Genomic DNA, 13,244 nt, shown 5'->3' with positions numbered 1-13,244 from the left:
AACATTTCAAACATCCTCTAATCTCCAAAAATATGGTCTGAACACATAGCGTATAATAATAAACGATAATAAAAAATGCGATACCTGAGCAGTTTAGAGATTGAGCCAGTTCAGTTGCCATAACCTGAATGATGAGGCCGATCCTCAGCCGAAACATCTCACTGAATAAACTGGGCTGTGTTCTGATGATCATCGCTAGGTACACTATGATCTCCTAACACACACACACACACACACACACACACACACAAAAACAACCAAGTATACTGAAAACAAAGACCAACGTGTGTGAAGAAAATGTGTAATGTTATAATCAAGACTTCTTTTAAAAATAAGAAGATTATTAAATATTTGACTAATCTGATAATGCTTTTTCAGTTACTGATATGAATAGTATAAGAACATTATATTAATTTATAATATTATAGATTATTATCTAATATTATCACCCACAAATCACCAGAAACTGTGTACACATCAACATATAATAAAATGGTTTGAAATGATCCTCCAAATGAAAATTTAGTAAAAAGAGAAAATATGCTAGACAAAAAAGTTTTCTATTATATAATTATAATTTATTGTTATATAATTAAAATAAAATATTGTTGTAAAATATTAATTTAATGTAATTTAATGTAATTTACTCTTGTAAATCAAATAAAGCTGTTTTTCATCTTAATTTCTCTCATTTCCAGTGTCACAATCCAATACAAATTATTCTAAAATGTATTTTTCAGGATTCTGTGATAAACAGAAAGTTATAAAGAACATTATTTATTTCAAATGTAAATACAAATTGGTTACACTTTATTTTGATGGTCCATTTGAGTATTAGTAGACTGTCTGCTTAATATCTGCTGATACTGCTCCTTCAACAGACATTTAACTGACTATAAGAAACTTTGCAAGTACATGTCAACTTACACTAACCCCAACCCTAACCTAACAGTCTACTTATAATCTAATGAGAATTAGTTGGCATGTAGATGCAATATAACTTAAACTCAACAAATATACAATCAAAATAAAGTGTGACCAACAAATCGCATAGTTATCCCTCACACATACTTTCATTTCACTTATGAATACTTGCTGAATAAAACAAATCTATATTTTCATTTAGATAAAATATAATCTTACTGACCCCAAACCTGTGAACAGTTGTGTAAAATCAGCATGTTTGTGTGTAACCTGTGTGAGGATGGCAATAGTGATGTTGTTCTCGCTGGCTTGATCAATCAGTAAGGCCAGTTGATCAGGAGGCAAAGGCCTGCAGAAAAACATCTAGATCACACACACATGCAAACAATACAATATACTGCACTGTTGTAGTATCACCTGCACTAGGTATGACCAAAAAAACTCACGCTGTAATGGTTTTCTCTCTGGGCTCAGGTGGTAAACCGACTGTCAAGTGCTTCTGATGAGCCAGCAAATCTGAGCAGGCCTACAAAAATAACCATGAGCCAAAATACAGACCAATTCATGAAAAACATGTGAAAGACTGTAAGAGTGTTGTTGATCTACAAGGTTGAAGGAAAAATGATTAGTGAGATTTTAAATCTTTTAAAAATAATTCCCAGATGATGTTTAACAGACAGGACATTTTCACAGTAGTTCCTATTATATTTTTACTTTCTGGAGAAAGTGTTACTTGTTTTAGTTTGGCTGGAATAAAAACATTTTAAATAAAATTAAAAATCCTAATAATATAAGCAAAACTCATAAAATATGATCATTTATGAATTTTATAATAACAACAACAATAACAACAACAACAACAACAACAACAACAACAACAACAACAACAACAACAATAATAAATAATAACAACAATAACAACAACAACAATAATAATAATAATAATTAATAACAACAACAACAACAATAATAATAATAACAATAATAATAATAATTGTTATTATTATTATTATTATTATTGTTGTTGTTATCGTTGTTGTTGTTGTCGTCGTCGTCATCGTTGTTGTTGTTATTATTATTATTGTTATCATTATTTTTATTATTATTGTTGTTGTTATTATTATTGTTATTATTATTATTATTACTATTATTATTATTATTATTATTGTTATTATTATTATTATTATTATTGTTATTATTATTATTATTATTATTATTGTTATTAGTATTATTGTTATTAGTATTATTGTTGTTGTTGTTATTATTATTATTAATGATAATAACAACTTTTTATTAAGTAGCCTTAACTAATATGTACTTACACTGAAATTAATCATCTGTTACAATGTACTTATTTTGTGGGTACCTGTTTTACATTGTACTTATTATTAATTAAATTCCTGCATATAATTACATCTGTAATTGATTTCTGTAGTTGGAGTATATACTTGAATCAGAAAGTGAAATTCAAGACCTTTTAAGACCTTTTTTAAGACTCTTTTCATACATTATAAAACCTCATTGCCACTTTAGGTTTCACCGGTAACCAGTGTTGAGGGTAACGCATTTCAAGTAGCGCAAGTTGCGTAATAGTATTACATTTCTATGTTCGCTTTTAAAATTAAATTGCTGAATTAAAATTAAAGTAGCTTCATTGAATCATGAAGGAAAAGGGGATTGTCTCAATAGATAGTGATTTTCAAAACTGATACAACAAAAAGTACAAAAGTAGTAAACACATTGCTTTAAACTTTCATTAATCTGTATATAAGGCATGTCTAGGCCCGGGATCAGGAAGTTCTCAGAAGATAACATTATCCTAAATTATTATTTTTTAATGTGTTCTTCAAAGGTAAATGTAGCTTATACAGTGCGCTGTTAATTGCAGATCAACTCTCAGCCAATAAGGAAAAGTAACTCAAAAGTAATGTAACGCATAACTTAAATTACCATAAAAAGTAACACAACTAGTTACTTTTTTTTGTTTTTTTTAGGGGGGGGGGGTGTTCACCTTTATTTGATAGGACAGTAGAGAGTATAGAAAGGAAAGCATGGGGAGCAAAGAGATGGGAAGGGTCGGCATAGGACCACGAGATGAATCGAACTCGGGTCACCATGAGCACCGGAGTGCATGTGTCGACACCACTGGCGCCAACAACTAGTTACTTTTTTGAGAGTAACTCAATTTTGTAATGAATTACTTTCAAAAGTAACTCTCCCGAACACTGCTGGTAACATTGACAACATTTTAAGTTGCAGTATATTTAATAAATACTGAGTGTAAGAAACTAATCCTAAACTAAAACATTATTCATATACTGAATAAAATGCTAATCCAGCAGGTGGCGCATTTAGCAGATATAATGGCCTGTTTCCACTGAGTGGTACAGTACGGGTCAGTACGGGTCACCTTTATCAGGCTTGCATTTCCACTGCCAAAAGTGTACCAATGGTAGGCGCGGTGACAAAGTTTCAGTCGACGTCATTCTTGCTCGAGGAAATTGCAAAGTAAAGCTGTACGGGTCGTTCACATATCATACAAGAAGCACTTCTCACAAAACAGATGCTTTATACACATAAATACTTGTGTATAAATGTTCATTACTAACCTTTCTATGAACATGATTTGATTATAACTGCAGAGTAATGATGCGAAGTAGCCTACTGTAACGTCTGCAGTTATATAAAATAAATAAATGCTACATATATGAACACATACAGACCCTTACAGTCTCTGATATGTTACCCATTACAGAAAAACTACACACAACAGACATTTAGTCCCTATTTGGCTTCAAAGACAACACGTAACATTGTACAGTCAGTGCAAACCTCTCATCTGTATCTTTAATCTTCATCAGCACATGTAGCCTCTGTTAGCGAGTAATTCCATCATTCCGAGTTTATAATAGTCCAAAAGGTGAAGATAATAGTTAAACATGGCAGTTTGTTCATATTGAAAGAATCATTGCTGAAAGAATCATTCGCTTCTTTGTTTTTTCGCACGTCACTCGTTTATCCGCTTCTGAAAGGATCTGATGTCAGAAGCACTTCAATAATCACGTGCACGATATTACCATCAGCTCAATAAGTTCGTTATTTTTAAAATACTGACACGCAGCGAGTGCAGGCGAGAAAGCAAAAGTGCTTGCACTTTAGACAGCCTTGCAAACAACTACAGGGCACAGGGTAAATTACGCTCTTCTTCTTGGCTTTGTGGCTGCTCTCTATGACAAGGTTTGTTTAAGCTTGGATCAACCATGGCTTGTTATTATACCTTTATTTTATATATACATGTATACACGTATATATATATATATATATATATATATATATATATATATATATATAATGTATGTAAAAATGGCGCTTCCTTTGTTTTCATTCTCGTGATTGTACACACGCTAGTGACGGATCTCTGTAAACCAATAGTGTTCACCCTTTTGTTTTGCTAGGTGCCCTTCCAACAGGCTACCCAAACAATGGTACAGTTTTGTTCGCTTTTTGATACCTTTTGACAGTGTAAACGGCCATAAAAGCGTACCGAACTGTACCATACTGTACCGTACCACTCAGTGGAAACAGGCCATAACAGTGTTGCCTTGGTTATTGAAATAAACAAAGCAGGGTGTCATCAAATCTAGTAGGATTTTATCGAATTCATAAACTCCACATCATCCTGATATTTGCAGATTAAAATCAGGCAAACTTTAGCATAAACGATACATTGTATAATCAAAAATGATACAAAATTTAATACCTTGTAAAATAGAATTCAAGACTTTTTAAAATACGTTTTAAAGGCATTAATGTCTCTAAATAATGTATCCAATTTTAATACCTTAATTTTAATTACACTGTTGACCATCCCTTACACCTTAACCCACCCTTTAACCTACCCATACCACCAAACCTATCCCTAACTTTACCTGTATCCTACTTCAAGAGCACCAGAAGTGTTCTACTATAGATTATGAACACAGTAAGTACATTGTATTATTTGTTTTGTATATAGAGGTTACCAACCCCTAACATATAGTGGGACCAAAAATAAATAAGAAAGTCAATATTATTAAAAATATTGTTATTGGACAACAAACCACCATGCCTAATTAACATAACTTGTCTAGTTAACCAGGTTAATTCTTTAAATTGCACATAATAATGTCTTACAAAATAGCTAGTAAAATATTATGAACCATCATCCTTGGTGACGACAAAACAATTTGTTATTAGAAATTAGTTATTTAAGCTATTATGTTTAAAAAAACTTAAACGGCGCTTGGGAAATATTTTTAAATGAATAAATATTTCACAGGAGCAAAGAGTGTCACGGTTTCTTTGTTTTAAAAAGTCTGCATTTCCATCTTTACCCAGTCTAGTTCTTCCACTTTCTTGCGGAGCATGCCTGAAATCATACGGATGATATCCCAACACCTCAGATCTCCCGCTTTCTCATAGAGCTCGACTAGCAAACCTTTAACAGTGGTGCCCTTCCCATGCAGCTGAGTGTCCCAGTCCATTCCCCTGCAGGAAAACCCATGCATTCAAATTAATATTAAACTAAACAACAGTGTACAGGCATCCTCATTCATTTCACTTTGATGTAAACATGGTGAGTGACGTACTTGTCTTTGAAAAGGATGTAGAGGATGTCTGCCTGATCATGAAGGCTCTGAGTGTCTTTAAGCACCTGCACTAGAGTGCTGTAGTCAATGGCACCATGAGCGTCCCGGGGCAGGTTACTTTCAGAGGGCACCACAACTTCTGAACTCTACAGACGTCAAGAAAAAAACATTAAGAGTTTTCTGCCATCTCCATTTTGTTTTATTAAAAGACCATCTGTGTGTGTGTGTGTGCGCGAATGTGTATATTTACACACATGAGCCGTCCGCTGTCCTGGAAAGTCTTTTAAATTAAGTGCAGGCTGAGGTGAGCGGAACAGCTTATTGGGAAGATACATATGGAGATCTGAAAAACATACAAACAAGCAATGAGAAACAATAAAAAAATGGAAATGTGCACAGAAAAATGCATATAGTAAAAGACAACAATAAAAGACATAAAGGAATGTAATAGGAAGATCATTTGTTTTGTTTTTTATCCATGAGGTAAATGTTTATGGTATAAAACCTTATTTTGTCTTCCATAAAAAAAGAAAAGATAGATTAGATCATTAGATTAGATTTATATGAGGGCGAGTATGTGATGACAGAATTTATTTTGGTGAACCACTCCTTCACATGTGCCTGCTATTGTGAACCACTTATTTTGCAGTATAAAAAATATATGGTGACAACATTTGAAAATTTTCTAGATTTAACTTTGGAAAAAAGCATATTTTTATTAGCAATAATTACATATTATTATTATAATACAGTTAACATACCAACCTAAACGTTTAAACGTGACTAATAGCATACAAAATAAAAGTTTGTATTTGCATAATATATGTGCATGTACTGTGTATATTTATTATGTATATATAAATGCCCACATAGAGTATATCCATAAAATTATTTACTTGTATATATTAGGGCTGGGCAATTAATCGAAAAGTAATTAAAATCATCATTCAGAACAAATTTGCCAGATCAATTTTTTCAATTACTTTCCCTACCGCTTGTGGAGTCACGTGACTCTGCTCTGGCTGGTTTATACTTCTGCGTCGAGCACACGCGTATGGTCTTGCCCGGTCGCATACCCTACTATACTATAGGTACCCTATACCTTCTACTTTTAATATGAATAACAGAAAATAATTTATTTTGTTTCCAAAAGTGCAAATAATTACTTTTCACTTTTTTATATAAATAGTCACAGTTTGTTTGAGACAATGGGTGTTTTAATTTCATTTGTTCAATGTTTGATATTCAATAAATAATCATAAATAAATTGTAGTTTACTTCAATTATTTTAAAATCAAGTAATGCATTCTTCATTCAAAAATCTCTCACTTATAATATGTGAGCATATTTACTGTACAAAACCTGTCAGTGAACTATGAAGGCAAAAAAAAATAAATATAATAAAATAAAATAATCTTTTAATCATAATCGAGTTAAAATGTTCAGTTAATCAAGATTTACATTTTAAGCCAAATATATATATATATATATATATATATATATATATATATATATATATATATATATATATATATATTAGGGCGATTTGGCTTAAAATGTAATGTAATGTAATGTTATATATAAATATAAAATTTGCTATATATAAATAGACATTTACAAGTATATACATTGTGTGCATTTATAAATATATACATTAACCCTAACCCTAATATATATTACAATATATATTACAGTTCACACAAAATAAAAAAAAAATAAATAAAAAAAAAATCACAATTGTGTATGTGATTAGTGGCGATTAACTGTATTAATATGAATTGTATTAACTATATTACAACTTGCTGTAAAATACTAATATTATCTCTTAATTTACCTAAAATGATGCCATCACATTCAAGATAAAGCAGCTTTTTACTAAAATATAGCAACAAAAATTATTTTACAGTATAAATTCTGTAACAAAGCTCTAGCGCATGTGACTAAAAAGACAAAAAACAAAAAGAAACAGATACTGGAGTGATAAAAATCATCCAATGTTAAGTGTCAGGAAGAAATTCTGACAATATCACTTATGATTTTTCACTGTGGAAACTACAAATGTATTTTATGCTCTAATTAAACATCATTCTGTGCTTGCTTTGTTCCATTTATGTCTGCATTAACTCTTACATCTGCTGGTTAAATGTTCCTGCATCTGCTGTTTACACTTGTTTTTTTTTTTTTATTGTAAAGAATTGAACATTTTCTGTAATACAGATTATATGTGTTATTCATAAGAAACTGTGCAGTTTATTTTGCACAATGTAGTGATTAATACTGATTCATCTCACTGTGGATTTGTAGATCCTTGGCTTTGTTCACCAGAGACACCATCTCACGTGTCTTTGTGGCTGCAGCCTTGAAGCGACTCAGTCCTTTAGCCTCTGCCTCGACTCTGAGCCCCTGGAGAGGCACCGCTGCATGCAAAAGCTGGTCCAGGTATTGTGCTAGATCATCTGAATCTATGAAAAAATATGGTTTGGAAGTCAGAATTTAAAAAAGAGAGAGCAATGGGGGGGTGCTGGCATTGAGGTCAGAATGAGAGTCAAGTCAATTAAGAAAAGCAGTTCTGAGGTGTTTATGTGACATTACAGCATACTTTACATGTGTAGAAGCATTCAGAACTGTTCATTTCTAACAAAATATATATTAATTAATAATCAATTTCTTTTCTTGTAGTCGGAGCAATAGTCTAGTGGTTAGTGCGTCGGCATATGGTGCAGTAGCGCGTCACAAGCTCGAATCCCGGTTCGGGGACATTTCCTTACCCTACCCCTTTCTCCAACTTTGCTTCCTGTCCTATCTAATAAAGGCAAAAAGGCCAAAAATAAAGCTCAAAAAATTTCTCTTCTTGCAGGAAACAATACATAAACTTGAAAAGCGCACAACAAATAGAAATAAAAACAAAAAACACAATGCTGATTTCACACTGCAAGTACAAACACCATTATAACACATCTTGCAATGATGGTAGAGAAAAAAAGACTGAGATTCTTTGGTTAAAACACAAATTCTCCTTAAAGGCCATACTCAATTGATCAAAATAAATAAAATCGGTGTACATGGCTAAAATGCAGCCTAGTCCTGCAGTAAATGATGGAGTGAGGTATGAAAAGAATGTGAGTGACTTAACATGAACGAGAATATTAGAAAACACAAACAGGTCTCATATTACTAACATCAGTATCTCATACCTGCCAACACTCCCCTTTTCCTCGGGAGTCTCCCGTATTTCAGACCCATCCTGTATTTCAGAAAACTCCCGGAATTCCACCCCCCCCTCAGCTCCTCAGCTTTTTGGTTCAGTCCTCATGCACACCGAACCTAACGCGCAACCATCTTCATACCTGCTCCCCAGTTCGCGCGCACCTTCACCCCCGCTCTTTAGTTCGCGTACACCTTCCACCCCTACCACCCCCCCCCCCCCCTCCTCACTTCACGCGGACCCCCGGATAAAATCTCCCGGATTTTATGATATGAATGTTGGCAGGTATGCAGTATCTAATCTGATTCAAAGGGATAGCTCAACCAAACATTTAAATTTACTCAATATTTACGCCCCGTTAACTGGTTTCAAACCTTTAGTTTCTTCTTTTGTCAAACACTAAAGAAGATAATTTGAAGAAAGATGAAAACATGTAACGATTGACTTCTATACTATTTGTTTTTCCTTACAGGTTATAAGTTTTCAGCTTTCTTCAAATTATCTTCATTTGTGTTTAAACAAAGAAAGAAACTTAAACAGGTTTGGAAGAAGTGAAGCGTCAGAAAATGATGACAGGATTTTCAGTTTTTGGGTGAACTATCCCTTTAAAATCTCCTCTTTAAACAAAGCTTCTCTGCCAAGACAGTTTCCCCCCTTACCATCATTGAAGTTCAGGTCATGCACAGCACCTCTAAAGTAGTCATCCTCAACATCATCATCATCTTCATCCCAGCCCTTATTGGAGCGTGTCTTACCACTGTCCAGAAAGCTCAGGTGAGCACAGCAACACGTGGTCAGAAACTCTGATAACTTGCCAGTCTGGACCCTAACAAAAATAGCAAGTAAATAAGCCACCCTTCAACTTCAAGACACTGATGGCATTTATTTATATCCTCATTATCTGACCTTGCTCCTCCGAAGTAACCGTCCTGTAGCTTCTTAAGTGTGGCCAGAACAGCAGGGTCCAAATCAGTGTGGTCATGGTCTAGGAAGAAATGCATAAAAAAAGGCCGTGCACATCGCAGATCAGTTTTAGACGACAATACACTCACAGAGGAAGCAGTTTTCACTCACTGAGCATGGTCTGGGAAATGGGAAAAGTGACAGTCGGACGGCCGGTCATCCTCCAACGAGAAGAGAGGTAAGACAGGTCAGTGCGCAGCATTTCCACGATCATCTTGTTATCCAGGGCCAGATAGAACTGCTGATGATCTATGAACTACATGACAAACCCAAGTATAAAGACAGCTAATGCACAAAGAGAGAATACATGTTTTTAAAAACTGCACCAACATGTCAGTTCTATCTCACAAACATATTTATTTAACTTCTGCTGGAAGACCAGCTGTGGCTCTCTAGGCCAGTGACCCCCAAAATAACAATGTCAGGGACTCGCGACCCCCACTATCCTCAGAGGTGGTTATAAATATACTAATGTTAAATATACACACTAATAGGCCTATATAAACACAAGCATATTGACAACACAAACAATTCCATGTTTTTTTTTATAGTAATTTATGAATTGGTTTAATTTCAACATGATAAGAAGTATTAAGAAACGGCACAATGTTTGGACTCCCAAGTACATTATTGGTTTAATTTCAGAGATCGCCACTGAGAGATCGTCCACCACATTCAGTGATCTGTATTTCTGTCAAATGCTTATCATTTTCTACATTGTTATACACATATAATATGTATGCGAGTGCTGAAAAGATGTCAGAAAGCCTATCACGGTGCTTAAATGTTGATCTGCTGCAACTAATGTTATGACTGTATTGTTAATCTAACTAACGCAATGACTCTAGGGGTCGCAAGGAAATTTTAAAAATGTATTTTTAAAAAAGGCTGATTTAAAAAAAATAAAATAAAATCAACACATTTTTTGAAGGATATGGGTAAAATATGGTGCTATTAATAGTTTAGTAAAATTTTATTTGATTTTTAGAAGTCATAAGGCGACCCCGACTCCCTGTTGTGTGATCCTCACTTTGGGAACCACTGCTCTAGGCCAACATAAGTCTCAGACATGCCTATTTCAGAACATTATAGAGAACCTGAGGTGTGAAGCTAAAGATGGTGTTGCGGATGATGTACAGCTTTGAGGTTCCCAACACACCGATCCTTCGGTAAGGTCTGCCAGTCAGCCCCAGTCTCTCATTACGCCCTTGGAGAAAGATAGTTTAAATATGTTTCATATTACAGGGTTCGTACACATCAAACTTTTCCAGCACTTTACAACAATCTACATATTGACTCACATACATATACATATTTCATCACATTATATCAGATGATATTTGTTGGAATACTAGGAGTGTGATATCAGTATAATGCAAAAAGTAGAAAGCAAAGAATTGCTAATTTGACAGTTTCTTGTTAAATGTAATTTGCTCAAAATTGGGATGCTGCTGCTATTACTAATTTAGAGTTGTGACCTTTTATGTCACAAACTGCTCGCTGCACGTCAGCATTTTCAGGCTTTTTTGACAGCTGTGCACTTGGTGTGATTCTATAAAATGTGCTGTTAATAAAAGGAACACATCTTATAACTTTTGATGTACTTTTTTCCCTTTGTTTACAAATATCTTGATATATTGTTTTATTGTGATATAATCGCAGAATCACTGATATCGTGATATATCATTATCGGGGGACAAAATATCAGAATATTTTATTATGAGTTCACCTGTTGTTCCCACCCCTATAGTATACTATACTATACTTTACTTTGAATACTACGATGAAAATTATAGATGGCATGTTTGCCCCAAGCCTAACATTGAATTACTGTCATTTACTCTCTTAAAAGTAATTTTCTCACATCTTAAATGTGTCATCTGTCATGTTGAATGTATATTTATTTAAAATTTCATGCATTTTTCACTCATGAAGTGTTATTCTATCTGCATTTTGTCTTCTCTTGCTTTTTAAGCAAAGATTACAGATATAATCAGACAGGCAGATCAAGCCACAGGCTATAGATTTTTAATTTATTAGAATTTTAGTTAGATAGTAAATTATTATTACCTATTTAGTAATAAACGATTATGAAAACAACGCAATGACATTTTCAAGCACTGTGTCCAAAATATAAGCCATTCTCAAACCTACATTTTCAAGGATTTCCAGCACCTATATGAACCCTGATATTAGTGTCAAAAAGAACTTTATGGTGTTACCTAGCCGAGCATAAATGTGGCTGAGAACTCGAGACGGCTGCACTCTGATTGGGTGGATGTCAGCCACTGTCTCCACATCAATCCCATTATTCTGCAGGAGCGCCTTAATGTCCTCGTTCTCAGCAAGGATGGACACTTTTCAGGACAAAGCACAAACATCAGGGTCAATTTCTACAGGTTTCACCAAGTCCATTTAAAAGACTTTTTAGGACCATTTGAATGTCATTATGAAGGAAACTGCATACTTTTACTTGCCCCATTAAATTTCTAATCAAGTGATTTCCAACATGTTTTAAATGTTATAAAATAAGCAAACTCTAGTTATATACTGTACACATACATTCGTCAACATAACTTTTTTTTAAAGGCAAGCTTTAAAAACTATAATAAACTAAATTTATGCACAACAGTCTTTCCCGGTCAGCGTCCTCACAGTGTAGCTATAAATACATTGAGAACTTTTAAACAAAGGTTATTGTAAGGATATATAAACCATATTGGTAAATAGAGTTAATAAACGGAACTTTTGTTAAACATTTTTTGAGATGGATTGCTGATTATTGAGTAACTTTACATGAACAAAGGAAAATGAAGACCTGTTTAAAATGATTTATAAACTAGAGTACAACACCATTTCAGTGCATTCAAGACTTTTTTAGGCCTAACATTTGGTTTTCGAAATTAAAGACATTTTAAGACCCTGCGTAAACCCTTTTAGCAATGAATCACATCTGCCATAAAAGTTTGACTGCTACTGGTTGAGCATGTTGAAAAATACCTTGCACAACAACATCCGGTTTTGGGATGGCAGAGAACCTGCGGTTTAGGGGGTCGATCTCTCCAGGAGCCAAAAAACCCTGGAAAAAAGGAAAGAAGATGGTTTTTTTCATAATGCCTCAATAATTAATTTGTAAAACATTGGGAAAGATATGACGTATAACCTCTAACCTCTGCCAACAGGTTGCCCAGAACATAAAGGGACTGGCCCCACTTCAGAGGACACTTTCCCAACGGGATCCGCTCCACCGTGTGAGGATTAACATACTCCTCATCCACCTGAAGTGCAAAAGGTTAGTTGTAACAAAGTACATAATTTTGTACATAACTATGTGTGATCGTATTGTGTAGGGTTGTACAGGGTGTTACACACATTATGAGTTATGTGTTCACGTTTATTGTGGTATAAAGAAAATCAATAAAAGTAATTAAATAAAAAGTATGAAAAGAAAATTTAATCGGAATATTTCACCCCAGATCAGAATTATTTAAAACTCCTCGGTTTTAATGGTTATGAAAAGGTCT

At 33.9% G+C, this 13,244-nt stretch overlaps 1 protein-coding gene across 3 annotated transcripts in view; it reads right to left on the bottom strand.

The window, feature by feature from the left end:
- phka1a (phosphorylase kinase, alpha 1a (muscle)) overlaps positions 1 to 13,244 on the bottom strand; it is a 33,521-nt gene that overhangs the window by 9,584 nt on the left and 10,693 nt on the right. For 2 of the 3 annotated variants that reach the window (XM_056462112.1, XM_056462113.1), the window contains 14 exons: positions 12,891 to 12,998; positions 12,721 to 12,799; positions 11,943 to 12,077; positions 10,818 to 10,927; positions 9,832 to 9,976; positions 9,664 to 9,742; positions 9,417 to 9,583; positions 7,844 to 8,014; positions 5,807 to 5,895; positions 5,553 to 5,698; positions 5,298 to 5,451; positions 1,371 to 1,450; positions 1,195 to 1,273; positions 85 to 214 (listed from right to left, as the gene is read on the bottom strand). In XM_056462112.1, coding sequence (XP_056318087.1) covers positions 85 to 214; positions 1,195 to 1,273; positions 1,371 to 1,450; positions 5,298 to 5,451; positions 5,553 to 5,698; positions 5,807 to 5,895; positions 7,844 to 8,014; positions 9,417 to 9,583; positions 9,664 to 9,742; positions 9,832 to 9,976; positions 10,818 to 10,927; positions 11,943 to 12,077; positions 12,721 to 12,799; positions 12,891 to 12,998 — 1,672 coding nt within the window. The remainder of the gene's footprint in view (positions 1 to 84; positions 215 to 1,194; positions 1,274 to 1,370; positions 1,451 to 5,297; positions 5,452 to 5,552; positions 5,699 to 5,806; positions 5,896 to 7,843; positions 8,015 to 9,416; positions 9,584 to 9,663; positions 9,743 to 9,831; positions 9,977 to 10,817; positions 10,928 to 11,942; positions 12,078 to 12,720; positions 12,800 to 12,890; positions 12,999 to 13,244) is intronic. The other variant, XM_056462114.1, reaches the window with a different exon arrangement.

This window comes from Danio aesculapii, chromosome 7 (assembly GCF_903798145.1).
Source record: "Danio aesculapii chromosome 7, fDanAes4.1, whole genome shotgun sequence".
Taxonomy (NCBI): domain Eukaryota; kingdom Metazoa; phylum Chordata; class Actinopteri; order Cypriniformes; family Danionidae; genus Danio; species Danio aesculapii.
This window is presented reverse-complemented; position numbering and strand designations above follow the sequence as displayed.